Here is a 20,016-nt window from a genome sequence, read left to right as displayed (position 1 = left end):
TTCCTTCCTTCCTTCCTTCCTTCCTTCCTTCCTTCCTTCCTTCCTTCCTTCCTTCCTTTTCTTACTCTGTGAAGGAAAATGCAAAAATAATCAACGGTTTTCAAATAAAAATCTCTAAACTGCTAAATGTTTATATGTTTCCAGCCTACAGTTCGATTAGAATAAATAAATAAAAACTAGATGATTTAAGCGTGCAGTATTTTTTTCTCCAAAGCTGCTTTTCATTTTGTGAACTAAACGCTATTTAAAAATAAAACTTTTAGTTGAAATAAATGTATTCTTGTTGAGGCTTGTGGAGGTTCTGCACTGGGTCAACCGGTCCAGTCATCGCCTCGCTGTCAGACCATGTGTCACCTCTCATGTATTATTAAACAGATGATCCAACTGTTGACATTAGAAACCAAACAAATCTGTTCTGCCATCACTGTCAACTGATGTGTGTGTTTGGTTTGCTGATGGATCGGGTCAATGTTGGCCTTTTATACTGATTTAATATTTATTGCTACAACTTTGGTTGGAAATTAGAGGAAATTAAACAAGGAGGAAAGTCTGGATGGGAACGTGTTTGGTTTTCTTCAGAGCTAATAGCTAAAACTGATTGATTTATTTAACAGACATGATACAAAACAAAAACAGCGAACAAAAATATCTTCATTTTCTGAAATTGTAACGTCACTACAAGAGAAAAACTGCAGGAATTAACCCTTTTAAAGACAGTTAGCTCCAGTAATTTAGTAATGTTTAGGTTTTTTAGAACATAAATTTAAAACCTTGTTTCTAATTTCAGTTTTAAAAGCTGACAGTTATATCTTAGTCTTAGACATTATGATATTGTTTTTAATTTTTTTATATTTCAACAGACCTACAAGGAAAATGATTTGCTTATTATGATGATGGATTTATCAATAAAGACGTTTTTCTCTACATGAATAAAACGTCACAAGTCTTAATAGAATAGAATAGAATAGAATAGAATAGAATAGAATAGAATAGAATAGAATAGAATAGAATAGAATAGGTGAATTTTAGGTGAATTTTAGGTCTAAGATCAGCAAAGTGACATCAATGTATACATAGATTCACACAATGACAAAAATATTAAAATAAACACAAAGCAAATCAAACTAACTAAATTAAGAATAATATACACTAGAGAAAGTTCTAAATTACAGCACAACATGTGTTAGTTAGCAAAAATATCAAGTTTACAATCCCAGTCATGGCCTCGCACTTCAATTTTAGTTTTGCCAAACTAAAGGACACAAATTCAGAAATAAAGTATTTAAACTGGTTTTATTTTATGCTGGGTTTAGAGTTATGGCTTCTTCCTTGCTGAGCGGCCCTCCAGCCTGTAGGTATGGGATGTGGATAACACTCTCTCACCATCTTGAGCCATAATTTTCACTTTCAATCTTTTGTTTTGTATGTTATAAACAAAATATACTTTCATTTCTGGGTTTTGGAAGAAGCTGGAGTATTAACGTTGTTTGGTTTCATTCATCCTAATTTCACCCCCAGCTAAAACCCATTAGAGGCTATAAGCAATAAGGTTGGCCTGAGAGTGCTTGGACTAGGACAATGTTCAAACAGACTTCTTGTGAGTTGACAAAACACTCCAGGTGAGGGAAACTACAAAATTTCCCATTTGGAAACCAGAACAGTGACACGTTTCTAAGAAAATGCCAAACACCCTGGTAAGTCAGAAGCTCATTATTACAAAGAGGGAAAGTGTGAAATCATCTCTCTTTACATAACTCTTTACCAGTTATGTAAAGAGAGCTGCAGTGTGAAGAACTCCCTGGACTCCAATAGGAAGCAGCAGTTTGTTGGTGCTGATTCAGTCAAAATGGCACCATGATCCACCTCCGTGCAGCAGCATGGCAGATTGCTTGGCGGTGTCTCCTCACACTCATCTTTTCTTCTCCACACAAAGCGTGGAAGAGGAAAAATCAGAAACTTATCTAACATAAGAAATTCTAGATATTCCTGTTAGTGTTTCTTATTATTTGCTTTCCAGATATTTGCATTTTAGTTTGCACTAGTTGAATCATCTACCATCAAGAATACATTTAAAGGGGCAGAATTATGTGTTTTTCTGTCAAATTCTAGATATTCCTGATTGTGCTATTTTATAGCACAATCAAGTAACTATGTTGCCTTCAGTTATTATAAAATGCTGTTTATCAAATATAAATTAAAAGAAATTTGACTTTGTAATTTAACCTTGAAATTGTGCCTCTGTCTCTTTAAGAAACTTTTGCTGTTTCTGAAGTCATCACAACATGGCTCCTCTATTTACCCTTTACCTGCGTTTCAATGACAAGTACCTGAGGAGATGTGCAGCTCCACCAGGTGTTTGCTAATTGCTGCTGGCTAGTCTGAAGGAGCTGAGTGAGGGAAGGCTGCTCTGTAATGCAGAAGCTCGAAAGCTTGGAAACTGCAGCTCAGAGGAGCAGCTTCATCCCCAAAGGTGGCACTCTGTCCCACCAAGTGTTTTGCACAGCTTAATGGTTGCCATGGAGATTAAAAGATTTCTTAAACATGCACAAAAGAATCAAAGCTACACAAGTATATTTTTGATGGAGTAATACCATCATAGCTAAAAAAGTCAATTTACATAACACTGCCCCTAGAAGATGCCTTTAATATTGATGTTTTTTTTATCTTTAATTTGAATTGTGATTTTAGTCAGAAAAAATGTGAGATCTCTCAAATCATAATTTAATTGCTGATATTGCTGACATATATGTTTCAGATTGTAATTCGTTGTAGATATTGTGAATTGAAACTTCCTTGCAACTTAATAGTAAATCTGACGTCATTGCTCAAAATGTAATCTGAGATATCTCAAATACATCTTTTGTGTAGTCAAAATATAATTAGATATATCTTAATTAACTAATATATCCAGTCTTAAAGTAATTTCAGACACCTGGAATGTAAGTGTGGTGACGGCAATTTGATGTCAAAATGGCCTGCCATACAGTTCGGCCGTTCGGGAAACCTCCCGACCCCCCGATGGCCAACGCGCCTCTGAATGAATCCAGCCTCAGCAAAGAGTCACAACTGATTTAAAAACATAAAGGATAAAATTCTGTACAGTTCAGAGATGATCCATCTGGAGAAACAAAGACGCAGAAATCACTGAGTTTCTTTGCCTCCCACGTTTCAGAACCAGGAAGCTGCTGCTTTGTGTAGAAAATGCATCTGTCTACTTATAACTCACAGGAGATGAATGCAGTGGGTTTAAGACTGCATTCAGGGCTGTGGGTGGAGAAGTGGAAATGATTGTGTTCCTCAGCATGGAAGCTTTGCAAAGCTGTCAGTTTAGTTACTAATTTAAGATGTTATGTAAATAATGATTAAAAAAACTGTGTGAGGGGATTAAGACCAAGAAGACAGAAAGAAAAGAAGAAGAAAAATAACTTTTCTTGTCCCAAAGGGAAACCCAAAGTGACGGCAAAATGGAAGAATCCAGATTCACACAAAGGTTAAAATATAACAGAAAGTGAGCTAATAATACTGGAAAGTAAGAAAAATAATACATCACTTTTAAAGAAATGTCATCTGAAGAACTTTCTCAGGAACCTGAAAAAGAAAAATCCTCTCATCATGAGTTTAAACTTTATGTGGTAAGTTTGACAGGAGCATCACTCAGGACTCGTCTGTTGGGTCCAACTGGGTCAAAACGGACCATCACAGCCAGATTAATGACGTCCTGCAGTTGCCAATAGATTGATTTCTAAAACAAATAAGCAAAAGAAAGATTATGTTTTCATTTTTTCAGGCTCAAAAATGTCTTATTGATCTGTTTACCTCTTACCTGCTGTTTCTGGGGAACTTGGAGGCTTTTTGGACTCTGAGGCATTAGACACAGAAATGTTCATTTCTTCTCCTTATTTACTTTTAATTAACCTGATATTTTGACTCAAAGTATTTATTCTTACTCTTTCATGATAATATTGATTATAATGATTAAAGATACTGACAATGATAGAATAACTGTCAAAGTACTGATCACAATGATAACAATATGATGAAAACATGATCAACATTATTTAAAAATAATTTTTAGGCTGGATGTTTATTTTTAATGAGTGATCGCTGTGGTGGATTAGCCTGCGCTGCTATTAGCTAATCTGACACAGCAGTGGCTGAGAAGCTAATTTAAACATCTGATGGTCATAAATATATTTCAAAGTGAGTCAGAAACAAGAACCTGAAAGCCAATTTTCCTTCTGCGTTTGTTTTCATCGCTCTTTCTCTTATCGTTTGTTCTCGACAAGTCGCTCATGACTCCATCAGCTGTCACTGTTCATTGGACTTCTTGGATCTTTAGCAAGACTCTCATCAACAAGATGAGACGGAGCAGATGACATGAAAGTGATGACACATTTCTCTCTAGTTTATTGGTCGCTCTCCAGCTAATCCAATGCTCTAATTTCACAGCTTGACTTTTGTTTAAGTTGCAACATTTCTGGCAAGATGTGTAACTCTGCCGAGAACAAGGAGCTCTAAACCAATGACTGATATTTTGGCTTCCAGTTGGTGTGTGAGTATGCCTACAAATGTAGATAAAACAACAACAACATAAGGAAAACAGGCAGAAGTTGTTTATGGACGTGTTAGAAACTGATCTGGGTTTATTTCAAATGTAAAGGACATGGAAAGAAAGGAAAATTAAAAAAATAAGTGAAGAGAAAACATTAAAGAAGTCTGTTTCTACACCTGCAGAAAGAGAGAAAAAACACAGAGAAACTAAAAAGTACACAATGCTAATTAAATCACATTATATTTAGTGGCAACCGCAGCCCAAGAGGAGCGTAAAGACTTGGATCCAAATGGTGTTTTAGCATTTCTCAGCTTATAAGGTCAAATTTTACAACAAATGCTTAAACTTTGAGGACTGATGGCTCTTTATGGGGTCCAAAGTGACAGTAAAAAGAAAAAAAAGTTCTGGTTTTGGGTTAGTGATTACATTTAGGACTGTGGTATGAACCGAGTTGAAGTTAGGATTAGAGTATTGCTTTGAAAATGAATGAACAATGAATTGAATATACATTTAAAGGTAAAATAACAATGGTTAAATATTTAGTCCATTTTTATTGTTTTGCATTGGACAAATGTGTAAAGACGTTAAAACTTGTTATAGTTTAAGAAGTACTAATTGAGCAAATTTCATGAGTTTCATCAATACATTCTGCCACAGATGAAAATGAGCTGCAGAATATTAAAGAAAATGGGTTTAAATTAAAGTGATTTGAATGTTTAATTTAATCTTCAGTTCTTACAGTTTGAAGATATTTCTGACCTTCACAATGATGCTGTTTAAAAAAAACCACAGCACAATGAAAATAAACTAATATTTACAAGAGAAGTGAAAACACAATTTTTACTGTAATCTTTTTTATTACAAAATATAAATGACAAAAAGCTTTTTAAAACTGTGTTGCTAAAACAAGGACAGATGTGACAGACATGAACGAAACAAAGCTTTTTTTTTGTTCTTTTTTCAGTTTACATGCTACGGTTTATAATGTACAGGTGAGTGTGCTCCTGCTCAGGTAGAAACTTAAAGACGTGAGTGGAAATGGAGATGTCTTGATCTGAAGGGAAGTCGTAACAGAACATCAGTCTCCAGCACACAAACATTTTCCCTTTTTGTTCAGAGAAATTATTCCACAGTTCTGAAGACAGACAGCGAACTGTAAGTAAGTGTAAATTAAATTTTTTAAATTGTATTCCCTAAAATGCAATAAATTCCTTTAGTGAATTTGATTTGGGTGAAGCTGACAGCAGCCACTTGAGGAGTTTTGGCAAAAACATATTTGCAGACAGAAATGTTTTCACCTTAAAAGCAAAATGTATTTATATTTTATAAAGTTTTGGCTTGATTACTGCTCTAAATATGTTGCTTTTTAAGCAAATAGTCTACTCCAATTAACGATTAATCTATCAGTTGACGGTTATTTCAATAAGAGATTCAACACGATTAATAGTTTCATCCCCAATCAGAAGTGGTTTCATCTAAATAAGTTAAAAGTATTTATGTTTCTTAACTTTATTTAGTAATTTTTGGAATGTGAATCTTTTCCAGACAGTTTTGTTTGGACAGAAAATAAAAACTGTTCCTGTCTGTCTCGGAACTATTTGTGGTACCATTCACACCCTCATTCATCAATCCTCTGTTTGTTTTAGGCACGGATTCAAAGAACAGCTGATTTCCAAATGACAACATTGAAAACAGACGGAAGGACGTCGGATGGTTTCCTCTTTATAAGCAGATCCACTACAGTTCAGTTTAGCGGGGATTGATGGGAATGAGGGCGTCTGAGAAGTTCCGTGTTTTCCGTCACCGTTCTTCAATAAAAACAAACAAAAACCACATGCGTAAAATGGCACCATGTGTGCGTAAAATGTTGCCAGTGGGGAAGGCAGGCGCATCATCTCAGAGGTTTTGGACTCTGCCATGGAGGAATCCCCGGGAAGCTTCACTTCCCCACCTCGTCGAGCACCTTGCGGTTGAGCTGAGCCTGCTCCCGCTGGCTCTCCATCTTGGCCATCTGGATCATATTCCTCAGCAGGTGGAAGGTCAGGTCGATGGAGAGCGGCGGCTCCTCGCTGCGCTTCAGCAGCTGCTCCGCGGTCCGCAGCGCCTCGTCCTCCTCCTCCTCCGCGCCGTCAACTTCCGGCAGCAGCAGGTGGAGGCGGTCCGGGTCCCTCCGCTGGAGCAGCCGCAGCAGGTGGTCGCCCACCAGATCCGAGGCGGCGCCTTCCGTGGCCGCCCTGAGGAGAACATCGTCCACCTGCTGCGTCTGGAGGCGGCTGGTGCCATCCAGCCAGCCGGGGAAAGAGCGCGGTCTGCCGGCGGCGGGGCGGGGGTGTGACGAGAGGAGGACCGAGGAGAGGAGCAGCAGGAGGGGGACCGGCTTCATGTCCTGCAACCGAAAGGAAATTATGATTTTTTTAAAATTAGTTTTGAAACTTAAAACATTTGACAGTGTAAACATTTTGGCAAAAATAAAGTAAATAATTTTTTTGCATGACATTTATAAAAAAAAAATCCTGAAGAGATTTGTCTCAGTTAAAGATAACTATGACCTTTAGATGGATGTAAAAAGCTGCAGAACTCACTTGATTTTCGTCAGTTGATGCAGCTGAACTTTTCAGAGATGTCTGGTCTGATTCTGGAAAGTCCTGTGAGCCGCGGCTCCAGAGGTCTGCGGGGTTTTATACGTCCAGCCCGCTCCTTTTTGACGTCAATGCAACAACATGCCGCCGTCTTGGAAAGCGGGCAGCTCTAAAAGACGCACAACGATGCGGCAGCTGGCGGAGCGCGGATGGAGCGAGAATATAAGCAGCAGTTTTTACAGCTTTGTTTGTTTTCCATCTTCTTTTACAAGATGAAGGAAGAAAACGCCAGAATCTTCACTGGCTCCTTTTATTTGGGTTTAACAGCCCGATGTTTGTTAATAAAAAACAAAAAAGATTTATTTGATAAATTTTGCTCCTTCCTTATGCTTTTTGAAGTTTGGTCAAAACATTTGTTTAGCATCCCAAACTATGAATTATCTTTCATTTATGATTTTCAAAAGCTGGCATGAAAAATTCAATTCAAAGTTTAAACCCAACAATGAAGCAAAGAAAGAAAATTAAACTTGGAAAAACATTTTTTCTGTGGATTGAACCAAACTGAGCAGTGAGCTGTCCATGGTGCTGAACCTGCTTCTACATTGGATTTCACATAACAAAAAGGAATATTTTAAAAATCAGATAATTTCACACGAGTTTATTATAAATCAGAGAAACATGAATCACTGTCTCCATTTGGCCACTTAAAATACAACTAAAAACTCAACAATTCTCTGGGCTGGCAGAAATGTTTTTACGCTGAATAATTAGATGTGAAGTTACTGCAAAAACAAAACTTTTATGTAGGTTTTTCCGTCCTTACTGACTTCAAGTGAGCGAACATTAAATATATTTTGTTAATTCGGAACATGAATGTGGAAAAAAGTTGATTTTGTGTCTCTTTGACCTTTTCTGTCTAAATTTGGCCGGAGTTCAACACTGAGCCTTAAAAGGTTTTCAAACTGTCCCTGATGTCCTGCAAGCTACACTGCAAAACCACAAAATCTTATCAGGAATATTTGCTCTTGTTTGTAGTGCAAATATCTTAGTACACTTGAAATAAGATCAAACTAAGGAGAAGCTTTTAATACCTATGGAAAAATAGTTAAAAGTGAAATAATCTCCTTGATTATTTCTAGTATTTTTTGTCAATAAATTAAAATTAGCTGCTATTTCTTGCTGAAAAGTTACTAGTAAGTTAGTTTTGCATCATTTAAAGTGTACTAAGACATTTACACTAGAAGTGAGTCTAAAATAATTAAGATTTTGTGTTTTTGCAGTTTAGAGCTGGACAAATATGTTTTTCTTGATTAAATGTACTCAAATTAAAAGTTTGGATTCTTCTACATTTTTCAGAGTAAAATCCTGACTATATTATTCAAACGGTTTTTAAGACACTTTTTCTGCTCTGCATAACATGCAGAAATAATGATTGGACTGAAAATCAGTGCAAAGGAAGACCAAGTTCAAACAAACACTTCAAACTTCTGACCAAGGCCACATCTGAAGTGTTTGGAAGCAAAATATATAGAAATACTCCAACTTTTGTGCATGGCTGGTCCAGATGAACTCCGCCCACCCTCCTGTTCAGGTTACTCTGCAACAACACTCCACTCGTTTTATCACCTTGGCTTAATTTGAAAATCACAGGCAGTTGGAGTGCTGCTTCAAAAACCTGCAGCGCTCTGGGTAGAGCTGCTCCCGTCCCTGGAGGGGGTAAAAGAGGCTGTTTGGCGGAGTTTCAATGCATTCGTCAGATGCTCCCCGCTTGCAGATATAGCCTGAGTGTTTGTTAATGTGGCTGCCAGCGAGGCTCAGCAGCCTCCAAAAAACACAACTACTCACCAAAACTAATAAGTTTCCCCTGAAGTTCACTGAGGGTAGACAGTCCACTGGCATTAACGAGCAAACTTTTATGGTTTCAAACATTATGTAGGATTTTTATTTGTTAAAATGTGCACAGTAAATATTCAACGTGTTCCTTAAAGTATGGAAATACCAACCTGGTTCATACTGACCATTGGGGGAAGTTTTTAAGATGATGAGACAATGAAGGTTCACTTGAACTAAACAGATCAAAACCAACATGGTGAAAATATAATTACTGCCCTCGTTAAATCATCAATTAATTGTAATGAATCAATTTTTTTTGCTACAACCAGGTCTGGCTATCCTCTTACCCGTAGATTCAATAAACCACTGAGGGTGAAAATATTTCAAAAAGCAACAAATTATGCCCTGATCTACAGACATTGAAGTAGAGATGTGAAGAAAAGTCGTCAATATTAATCAGTCTGGACAAAATTAGAAAGTCAATTTCCACAAACGAGGCAAAGTGGTAAACAAACGATTAAAACCAGTCCATAAACACCCGGAAGACTCGTCTAGGAAAGAGCCTCAAAAAAGTGTTTCCACTGCGGTTTTGTGACATAAACCAATTTCAATATTCCTCACCGTAGCACAAGAACTTTTTAGCAAAAAACGTTTTTGTTTTTTTTTGTTTTTAGAAACTGGCGTGTTTCCATGAAGCAAATTTATTTTCAAAATGTCAAATTGTGCAATTACGTGGTTAATGGGAATGCAGGCGAGATTCTTCCAAATCTAAAGTTAAACCAAAACAAAGAGTAAACCATGATGGATAAGACTTTTAAACATTTAGAAAACAACATTTTGTTCCTGAGGATTATTAAAATGCTGGCAGGAGAAACCAGAACAAAGTACAACAATGAGTCAGGTGGAGAAGAGTCCAGGAAAGCAAACATGTAAATCAAAAATACATTATGAGTGAAGCTCATCGAGGCGATGAGGAGAACATTCCCTTCATCAACCAGCAGGTGTTAATGTAAGTGTGGCTCCACTGCAGCTCTGCAGCCAAATCCCATTTCCATAAATAAACTTTCACAGACGTTTCTGCAAAAATGCAAGTTTGACTTTCAAGTGCGAATTTGTCACTCAGAGTAGACGAGCAATCCTCCCCGACCTTTTATATGTGATTCAGTCACAGTTTTACACTTTGGAAATATCAGAAGACTAAAGTAAGTTGTGCTCATTTCTCACACACACTCGCAGTCTACAGTACAAATAAGTGTAAAAATCATCATCAACAAGACAAGCTGGACTTGTGAGGTTTCTTCACATCTTGTTGGCCTTCCAGGTCAGGTAGGAGTTCCAGGCGACAGCGACGACCTGGACGACGGCCAGCCTGCAACGAGGAGCAAAAACTGACCATGTGGGAATGCACTTAAACTGGGTTGGTAGATTTAAATTCACTCTAAAAATATCAACTTTTAAATACATTTGCAGATTTAGTATCTTCCAATATGACTGGAAAGAAACAGAAGCATAAGAATCTCACCTGTGATGCAGCGGGACGAAGTAGAAATTAGCAATCTGGACTGGAGGCCACAGCTAAAAAAATTATTAAAACCAGATGAGAATTTATGTTTATAAAGAGTAACTAACCTCAAATTAACTTTCTGGTGATAAACAAAAGACCAGAGGAGAATGGAGTAGCCACAAATGTTACTCAAGTAAAAGTAGTGCTGCTTCAACATATTTTTAAATAAAAAGAAGCTGCCCAAGAAATACGTCAAGTAAGAGTAACAGAACAAAAAATCAATAATTTAATATTTAAAAATTACACAATCAGATGGACCAAAATATAAAGTTAAGTTTAAATTTCGATATTCTAAGGATGAAATAGACAATAATACATCTAAGTAGAAAAAAATAACCAAATCAGATGAAATAAAAATGTTTCCAAATCAGTTTCTTTCAATAAAAAACTTCTGAAACTTTAACAAAACCTGCAGGTCTGTGTCTGTCTGGGGAATCTCTGGATAAAACATGTTTGTTTTTCATTCAGTGGGTAGAAAATCCAGGAATTTTACTCTAGTAAGAGTAGAAATACTTCATAATAAAATTACTTAAGTAAAAGTAAGAAGTACAGCATAGTAAAATACTTTTAAAAGTAATTTTTTTATAAAAAGTTACTAAAGTAAGAGTAACTGAGTAAATGTTACTACTTACCACCCAACCCATAGGATCTTAAAGGTTCCATCTTTATTTATACTATTATATGTATTTATTTATATGGGTGCATTTTGACATTTCCATATAAATTTACTGAAAACTGCATGATGAAACTTTTATTTTTTTTTTACATATTTATTAAAACTGTCATCATGTTGTCATAGCGTAATATAAAACAGATAATCTGTGAAAAAATTCAAGCTCCTCCACTTCCTCGCTGAGCTACGATAGCAATCTGCAAAAATGCATGGCTTTCAGTCAAAAACAATCAGAGCCAGGAGGAGGGTCCTGGCGCTGCCAATCAAGATTGTGTAATAGCTGTTAAATGGGCAAAAGGCGGAGAATCAACTTACCATTACAAAGAAACTGTTTATCCGCTGTCATCAATGACTAGCTAACTAGCTTTAGCAACCTGGCAGAATCTGCTGTATAGCAGAAATAAAGGTATGAGAATCATACACAAGCATGATTGACAGCACTAAGACCCTCCTTGTGGCTCTGATTGGTTGTTTGACAAATTTTCTGTTTTCTGTAGTCTGTTTTCTGGAAGAAGGCAGAGGAGCTTTTTTTTAAACAGATTATCTAATGTCACAACAAATATGTTAAAATCATATTTCTTAATAAAAGTCACAAACTGCAGCTTTAATTGTGCAATGCTTGGCCTAAAACCATCTTAGTGCTGCCCTCCTCAGGTTGAACGGTGTTACTGCAGTTGGTTTTTTTCTCATGTTTACAACTCTACAGCTTCGTTAGTGTCTAAATCAAAGTCCTATGTTTGGGTGTGAAAAAATAATCTCACAACCATGACAGAAAAACCAAAACCAGTTAATTCAACATCAGAAACTTACATAGTAATTAGAGATCAGGGCATCTGTGTAGTCCTGTGAGAAAATAAAAAAACATATTATTGTATAGATGAAAAACAAGTAATGCACTGCACTTCAAAATAAAAAAAAAAGTCCACTAAACTACACAAACACATGTGCATAAAGATATTGACATACAAAAGCAAAGACATAAAATTCAGATACTTCAAGAAATTTATGAAAAAAAAGGATTACATCTGGAATGAATTTAAGCATAGAGGGATTGCTTAAGAAGAAATAAAATATTTTTTATATACAGGGTTGTATTTGTCTCTGAAACTGAGTCTAAAAATGGCTCAAAATGAACTAAATAAATGTGAAGAGGAGATGCATTTTTTTTTTCTTGTTTAGTCTTTTTGTGACACTGATGTGACCTGAATGTTTTTTTTGTCTTATCATAACTTTCCACAAATCATATTGCTCAAATATTCATGTGTGTGCAATGTATTGTATGAGTTAATGTCATAAAATGAATAAATAAAAAAAGAATTAAGAGGTAAAAATCAAAACAAACATTAAAGATTTTATCTCTTAACATTTAGAACCAAACCAGATAAAATCTTCAGCTTCACAAACAGAATCTGCATAAAAACTTTGCTCCCATTTCCTGTTGGAGGTCTGTAGAAATAGTTGATGCTCGGACAGAAACCGTTTGCATCTCTGGATGTTCCTTGAGTTAAGGTTCTGTTTCAGTATGAATATTTAATTTCACATTCAGCGTCACAGCCCAACAATCGGTGCAGACAATGATTAAATTCATTCATGAAACATGAAGTTCTCTCAGCCGCCGAGGAACAAGTTGCTCACATCCTCGTCATGAAGGCCGGAGAAAAGAAACAAACTGGAAGAAAATGTTCGGCTGGGCTGAAGGACTCAGTGAAACAGTTATTAAAACTCATGCTCAAATAATTAGTTTTAATAAAAAAATAAAAAGTTTTTTCCGTTTTAATTTGAATTCCTGTCCCTTCACATAAATTAGTGTTCCACCTGCAGAAGAGTGAGGGATTGAAGACGGAAGAAACATTTAAAGCAACAGAAATAAAGAGCGAGCCGGGTCTGTCGGATCGAGACGAAACATTTTTTATTTCTAAATCATATAATTTCGCCAAATTGGAGTTTAAGTACAGATATTCAATATTTCTGGAAGAAATGTATACAAAGATGAGGACCGGAATGAGGAACCAGAAAACCCAGAGAATGGAAAAATGAGGATGGAGGGATGAAGAAAGGACGAATGGGAGGAAAGACAGACGATTAGATGATCTCTGGTGGTTTTTAAACGATCAGAATAAACAAAAATACAGGAAGAAGAAAAAGAAATAAAGTAACCAAAACAGATGATATTAAAGAAAACACACTTTATAATGTGTATTGCATTAAATACGCAGTAATGATCGACTCTTGCTTGAAATATAATTAATTTTGGGGTTTAATCATACTGAGCTGCATCAGCAGGGATGATTCACCTGATCAGGATGTTAGTAACTGAAATATTTGGGCCTTTAATCAGAGAGAGGTTAATCCAGAACCTGGACTATGATCAAAACCACAAATCTTAGGTAAAATATGTACAAACATGGTTATTACTGCCTCGACCTGACTGTGACCTTTTGACCCCACAGTAAATACTAAACAAGACCATTTGGTAGCGCAGACAAAACATTACAGAAGTAAAGTTTCATGTCATTCTACCTAAAGGTCACCTGAATGTGTCTCGGCGTATGAAAACAACAAGCCAATGTTCCTGGTCTGTTTTTTTTCTTTTTTTCAGGCTGAAACACTTTTCTAATTATGGACAAACAAGCTACTTCACCACCTGAGGTTAAAACACGTCACAATCTTCAGAAACAGAACAAAAGGAGACATTTTCGACCCACTTTAAAGGAGCTTGTTGCATTCAGATCAGTCTGTGTTTGTGTACCAAACAAAAACTTAATTTATATTCTGAAGGAGTTCAACAGAAAAACGTATTAAAACTTTAAAATGACGACGTCATGAAACTTTGTTCTGTTATGACCCTTTTTTAAAGATGTAATTTTGATAAATATTTGAATATTTGAACAAATATTCAAATGAAAAATAAATTAGAATTTTGCTTAAAAAAAGTTTTTTAACACAAAAGTTGTGTAAAAAACATTTTTTGTACAAAAATGTGTGAAAATCTTTTACACAATTTTTTGTGTAAATTTTTAAATGTTTTTACACAGTTTGTGTATTTTTTACATAATTTTTTGTATAAAAAATTATTTTTGTTACACAAAATTAAAATATGTTTTCAATTGAAATTATTTTCCATTGAAATTATTTTTCAAATGGAACTTGATGTTTTACTCCTAACCTCTAGGGGGAGCTAACGGAAAATTATTAGCACAAAGTAGAGGACTCAAGACTGAATTGTTTTAAACCACCAAGGTTTTACTTTCAGTTTAAAATGTTTTATCTAAACATGTCAGTTTTACAAAATACACTAATTTGGATAAAGTCAAAAAACCTAGATAAAAACTTTTTTCAAAATTGTTCCCATTAATTGAATTTATTTTCATGATTCCAATTTCATCTTCTTGTGAATGAACAGCTAGTGACAGACTAATGCATCCTAGGTGCACAGAGGAGCATTCTAGCAGATCCTTCCTCCTCCATTTATATTTCTTCTTCACCTGAATTATCCCACTTTGAGAAAATAAAAGATATTCCTATTCTAACTGTGTCTGTAGAGTCTGAGATGACGCTTCAGGAGCATTACAGGGTCAGACGTTGGGTGAATTTGTTGAACATGAACTCCTGGGAAGACTGGCAGCTGTCTCAACTGTTTTCCATTTGTGACTGATTTGTCCCATTGTAGATTGATGGACTTCAAATTGTTTGGAAAAGATGATTGATGGGCAGAACGGTTTGTTTTCTGAGGTTGGGATGCTGAAGCTGATGGCAGTGTGTCCTCAGCTAACTCCTGCTGTTTTTAGAGCTGGCTACTGAACCTGTCGCATTAACCAATTAATCAAATCACATAATAAATTGAAATGAATTTCCGTTCTGATGATTAATTTTAAATGGACATTTTGATTAAAGATGCATCAAAATCTTTTTTTCTTAATGGTTTCAGTTGTGTGGTTTTTATTCCCATTTTAAATTTGGTTTGTTGTCTTTTATTTTGGATGTTTGCTATAACTTTCAGTTGCAGGGTTAATTGTTCTTTAAAAAGTTAAAGTTTATTCATCTTTAAGTGAATGAAGTTGCATTTCTTTGTGTCAATATATTACGTGAAAATGGTCTCAAAACAACATTATTAAGTACTGACTAGGTAAAAGATAAGAGAAACAAAAATCACATCCGAAAATTTGTGTCTTCAAAATAAAACGTGTCAATAAATAACAGGGTTTGACAATTTAATCAAGTTTCCTTATAATTTTCTTGCATTTACACTTAAAGGAGACCTAAGATTCACATTTTCATTTGGATTTCAACTGCTTCTAAAAACAGCTGAAGTGCTTAAAAAAAGACAAAGCAGTTTTTTTGAGACTAAATTAATGTTTTGTGTTGCCTGGAGTCAATCTTTGGGCACTGCGCCGTTACCTAGCAACCCCAGCCAAGCCCAGCCCGTTACATAGCAACCCAAGAAGAGCTCTAGCAGGGTTTTACCACTGTAATCGCTGTACAATGGCTGCTGGAGAAGATAAATGTTTTGTTGTTGGCTTGTTGGTTGTGCAGGAGGCTCCACTTATGTTTTTCAAAGATGTACAGTTGTGTAATTGCAGCTATTTTCATGTGCAAGGTAAAATGCTGAGTTAGTGGGCGTGGCCAGCAGCAGCTTATTTGGATTTAAAGTGACAAAACGCCCTAAAACTGCTGAGAATAGGAAGATAAATCTCATTTTGTGCAAAAAAACTTCATAAGAATGTTTTGTAAAGCCATATGAATATCCTGAGCTGTTCGAGGAAGCATAATAAAATCTTGATGTTCAATATGCATTCAATAATTGGCTCAAAAACATAAAAAGTGTCCAGACAGATTTGGTTTTGTGAACAGCGGTTTAGTCGCCCGCTGCATCAGTTTTCCTCTCATGCTCCCGCGTCGCCAGGCGTCGTTGTAATGAGCTCATTTGTCATTTATTTTGTGTCCTTTCTGACATTTACCAGGTTGGCCTCTCAGGTCCAAGCCTCTCCTTTGGTAAATAATTGATGGTGATCAGCGGCACACTGGGTAAGCAAAGCGCTGATGGACGTTTGAGCAGCTGGCACAACACGACGGTTTGCTCTGACCTGGCATACAAACACACGCACGCACACACACACACACACACACACACACACACACACACACACACACACACACACGCACACTTATATACGGAGCTATGAGTCACCCTGGCTGGTTCGACAATCCCTCCTCCTCTTCGTGCCTCTTCCTCCCTCCCAGGAAATAGTTTCCAACATTAATGAAGGTGTTGGAGGTTTTCAACTGTTTCTCCAAGGAAAAAAAATCAAACTTCCTCCTTTTGTGTCAATATTTGTAACAGCTTTTTGGACAGTTTGTGTCAACCTGCAGAATAATTTTAATCCCTAAGGGTCACTTTTGTAATGTGCATCACTGAGAGGTTAAGATAAAAACATCTCACTGGTCATATGTTGAACAAAAAGTTTTACAAAACTGAAAGGTTTTTTTTCTTTTTATGAAAACAGAACAAAAAAAAGTTCAAATATTTGGCCCTTGTGCAAACCCGCCCCCCCAAAAAAAAAACAAAGACAAGCAGATACATAAAACACCTCTGCTGTAAAGACACAGGATTAAAACTTCACATTATGTAACTCTGGCTTAGTTTCTTTGTAACATATTTTATGCAATTAATTATTAACTTCAAGGGAACAAAATTACATTTGATTGCAAGTATATTAAAGAAATACACACATGCCTTGCCATAAGTACATTATGATATGACCAATGGGATTGCCGTATTTCCCTGCTGCCACAGTATCACAGAAAACCCAAAATCACTCCACATATTGGTGATTAAAACAAGTAAATTCGTCTCTAGCGTCCTGCCTGAAGGCCTCTTGCATTTGTTTGGTGTGGAGTGCTTTAGAAAGTAGATTAATCCACTCATTTTCTGCTGTGGGACTTAATTAAAACCAATAATGTGTTCATCCTTTTCTGAATGAGGTGGGCGACTAATGTTTAGCTTATTTGGCTGCTAGTACCTTTATGTGCTTTATCTCTATTAGATCAGGCTAACAGTATTCAAGTATTCTTCTTGAGCTTAAATTTACTTAATAGTTCAGATCTGCATTTGCTCACCCTCTTAAGTTTGGTAATGTTCTCCTCCACTGTTAGTCCGTTCAGGGCTCCGGAAATACAGAGGAAAGTTCCCAGGAAGCACGGAGCAAAACACAACTGAGAACCCAAACAGATAAAAAAACAAACAAACAAACAAACAAACAAAGAAGAAAGGAATCAGAAGGAATCAGTGGTCCTTCTGCTAACGCTAAAGATAACGCTAAAGATAACGCTAACGCTAAAGATAACGCTATCGCTAAAGCACTAATCACAAACATTAGCTCTGGCATAATTTACATGTTCTATTTTATTTCTGTTTATATCTACTGTTAATGTATTATTTTGTTATTTTATGTTCCTTATTTGAAATAAAGTTATTGAAAAAAAGGAAAAAAACATCAGGAGAGGAAATGGAACTGCTGCGTAAACAGTATATCCACTTCAAAATAAGAGCATGAATGTAAACAGCAAACTATATGGAAGAAATTTTACACCTAAAACTTCAATATAGATGTCAAACCTTACTCAACTAAACATTTACAAAACAGCCAAGTAAATTGACACATTAGAATTTATCTAAATAGTTTATAAGCCAAGTTGAGCAAAAATGCCAAGAAAACCATTAGCTCTGCTAACTGCACATTAGCAAGTTAACAGATATTTTCCCTTCACTCAAAGAAATCTTGGGTACTGAAGTGACTTTTGACTATAACAGTAATTACAGACAGAATAAACTTAATAGGCTGCACATAATTTACAGTCAACGCTAATCGCTGTTTTCTCTCACCTGGTCAACAAGCATTTTCTTCATGGCATCAGATTTAGAGGCTCCAACCACGATCCTGTCCAAAACTTTGTACCAGCTGCCGATTACAGGACCCTTTAATGTGGAAAGGAAGCAAATTGTCCTCAAACTTGAATACAGATGTACAAAAAAACCTGAACAAAAATTAATCTTTTATATGGCAGTAAAATTATTTCACAGATTTATTTGGAAAATTTTAACACATTTTGTGGCATTTCTTGCAATTCCTGTAAAACAAATATATAGTCAGTTCTGTGAAAAAAGCTTTTACCAACTTAGTAGTTTCTTTGAATTAATTCTAAAAACAGACAAAAAAAAAGAGTAAAAGTAAACTTCAGTTTGGAAAAAAGACAGAATTTTTAAAAAAGAGGAAAAACACCAACCTGGCTAAAAAAGTATTAAATATCAACCAACTGCTACATTTCATGAAAGATAAATATATATATTTTTTATTACTGCCAGACATATTTAACAAAACAATCACTTAAATAGAACTTGTCTTACAATGTTTTGTCCTCAGTTTGTTGCTCAAAAACAAAATGGAGGTTTTGAAGAGACCTAGTCAAAGTCTGAACTGAAATTTGATTGACAAACAAACTGTGCATGCTAGAAAACTCTACATTATGACTAAATTTAAACAATTCTGAAAACAAGAGGATAAAAATTTCTCTACTGATCTAAAAGATGAACAATTACAATAAGTTGTTTGTTTACTTTTCCATAAATATTTCCACTGATTTGCACAGATCTTAATCGAAAGGCTTGAATTTAAAAAAAAAATCTTTGATGTTACTGCAGCAAATTATGAATTTGTTTTAAACCCTAGAATTATGGAGTGTAATTTTAGACCCAACAGAGGAAAAATATAAACTGAAAAATATCTCTAAACCTCATCACAATCTCAGCATTTTCTGACTATGTTTTTAGATCAAGAGTTCGATAAATTCTGGATTTAAGACGATTACTGCAGCACAAATAAAAGCTTTCGTCACAAAGACGTAAGGATCAAATGTGAAGCTTTTAAAGGTAAACCGTACAGCTGTCACCAGGCTCTCCTGGATGAACTATTAGAGTCTGACAGAGAAGAAATTACTTTTGTTGAATGTAAACGTTAATAAAAGAGTCCCATCAAACGATCATTAATGACACAATAGATAAATAAGAACCACTTTTACCACAAAGAAGAATCCTATACTCATCATCCGGGCTGTTCGTCCCACATTGTGATGAGCTAATCCTCTCCTCTCAATCAGCTGTTGGGAGATGACATCACCCACACCCACTAGAGACCCTGAAGGACAAAAAAGCTGTCAGGACACGCTGCATGGTGTTATATAAATGTGATCCCTGCAGATTCGTTTCGTAGCTGCAGAGACGTTTTCAGTACGAAGCTTTTGTTAAATAGGAGCAGGATGAATGCAGCTCATTTATTTTGTTGAATTATGGCAGAATGCAGGCGGTGATGCTCAGTATTTAGCTCTAAAATGGCAGGGAGCTATCGCAGGAAGAATGCATTTCCAAATCTGTCTGATTCTTAATGTTCTGGCATTTAAAAAGTGTGTTTTAAATGTTGTCTCGGCTGCCTGAATATTAAAAAAGTTGTCCAAAAAAGTAATAATAGGACATGTTTGGTACTCCAGGTTATCAAGTCAAATTTAAGACTTTTTAAGATCTTTTTTACATGTGATTATTTGCTTATTGCAACATGCTTTGGCATGCACACCTCCAAATTGTACAAAAAGGCTGAGATTAAGAAAAGTTGTGATTTTTTAAATTGCACTTCAAAACCAAAATGAATTCAAAGAGATTTAGGCAATCAGTCACCTAAACTACTGTACAAATGGTTAAATAAAGCTTATGGTGTTTTCTCCTCAACAGCATGGCTGAAACTGATCATTATTTTTACACTAATTT

At 35.8% G+C, this 20,016-nt stretch overlaps 2 protein-coding genes across 2 annotated transcripts; both read right to left on the bottom strand.

The window, feature by feature from the left end:
- Nucleotides 1–5,504: 5,504 nt before the first annotated feature.
- Nucleotides 5,505–7,463, bottom strand: uts1 (urotensin 1). Its single transcript, XM_007540231.2, has 2 exons — nucleotides 7,135–7,463; nucleotides 5,505–6,938 (listed from the first exon to the last, which is right to left on the bottom strand). The coding sequence occupies exon 2, from the start codon at nucleotides 6,933–6,935 to the stop codon at nucleotides 6,492–6,494; it is 444 nt and encodes a 147-aa protein (XP_007540293.1). The 5' UTR covers nucleotides 6,936–6,938; nucleotides 7,135–7,463; the 3' UTR covers nucleotides 5,505–6,491.
- A 1,579-nt stretch (nucleotides 7,464–9,042) lies between these two features.
- Nucleotides 9,043–19,653, bottom strand: LOC103129231 (protein Mpv17-like). The gene is made up of 6 exons (XM_016664901.1): nucleotides 19,278–19,653; nucleotides 18,085–18,177; nucleotides 17,319–17,414; nucleotides 12,012–12,044; nucleotides 10,487–10,539; nucleotides 9,043–10,333 (listed from the first exon to the last, which is right to left on the bottom strand). Exons 1-6 carry the CDS (start codon nucleotides 19,302–19,304, stop codon nucleotides 10,264–10,266), a joined length of 372 nt encoding a protein of 123 aa, XP_016520387.1. The 5' UTR covers nucleotides 19,305–19,653; the 3' UTR covers nucleotides 9,043–10,263.
- Nucleotides 19,654–20,016: the final 363 nt, after the last annotated feature.

The sequence above is a fragment of the Poecilia formosa genome, unplaced genomic scaffold (genome assembly GCF_000485575.1).
Source record: "Poecilia formosa unplaced genomic scaffold, Poecilia_formosa-5.1.2 Scaffold526, whole genome shotgun sequence".
Classification (NCBI taxonomy): domain Eukaryota; kingdom Metazoa; phylum Chordata; class Actinopteri; order Cyprinodontiformes; family Poeciliidae; genus Poecilia; species Poecilia formosa.
Note: the sequence above shows the minus strand (reverse complement) of the source record. Positions and strands in the feature narration are given on the sequence as shown.

Coding starts and splice junctions, on each gene's coding strand:
- uts1 (XM_007540231.2), bottom strand. CDS start 6,935: ATGAAGCCGGTCCCCCTCCTGCTGCTCCTCTCCTCGGTCCTCCTCTCG.
- LOC103129231 (XM_016664901.1), bottom strand. CDS start 19,304: ATGATGAGTATAGGATTCTTCTTTGTG. Junction 17,415..18,084: donor AGAAAATGCTTGTTGACCAG/GTGAGAGAAAAC, acceptor TTGGGTTCTCAG/TTGTGTTTTGCTCCGTGCTT. Junction 10,334..10,486: donor TTCGTCCCGCTGCATCACAG/GTGAGATTCTTA, acceptor TCCTCGTTGCAG/GCTGGCCGTCGTCCAGGTCG.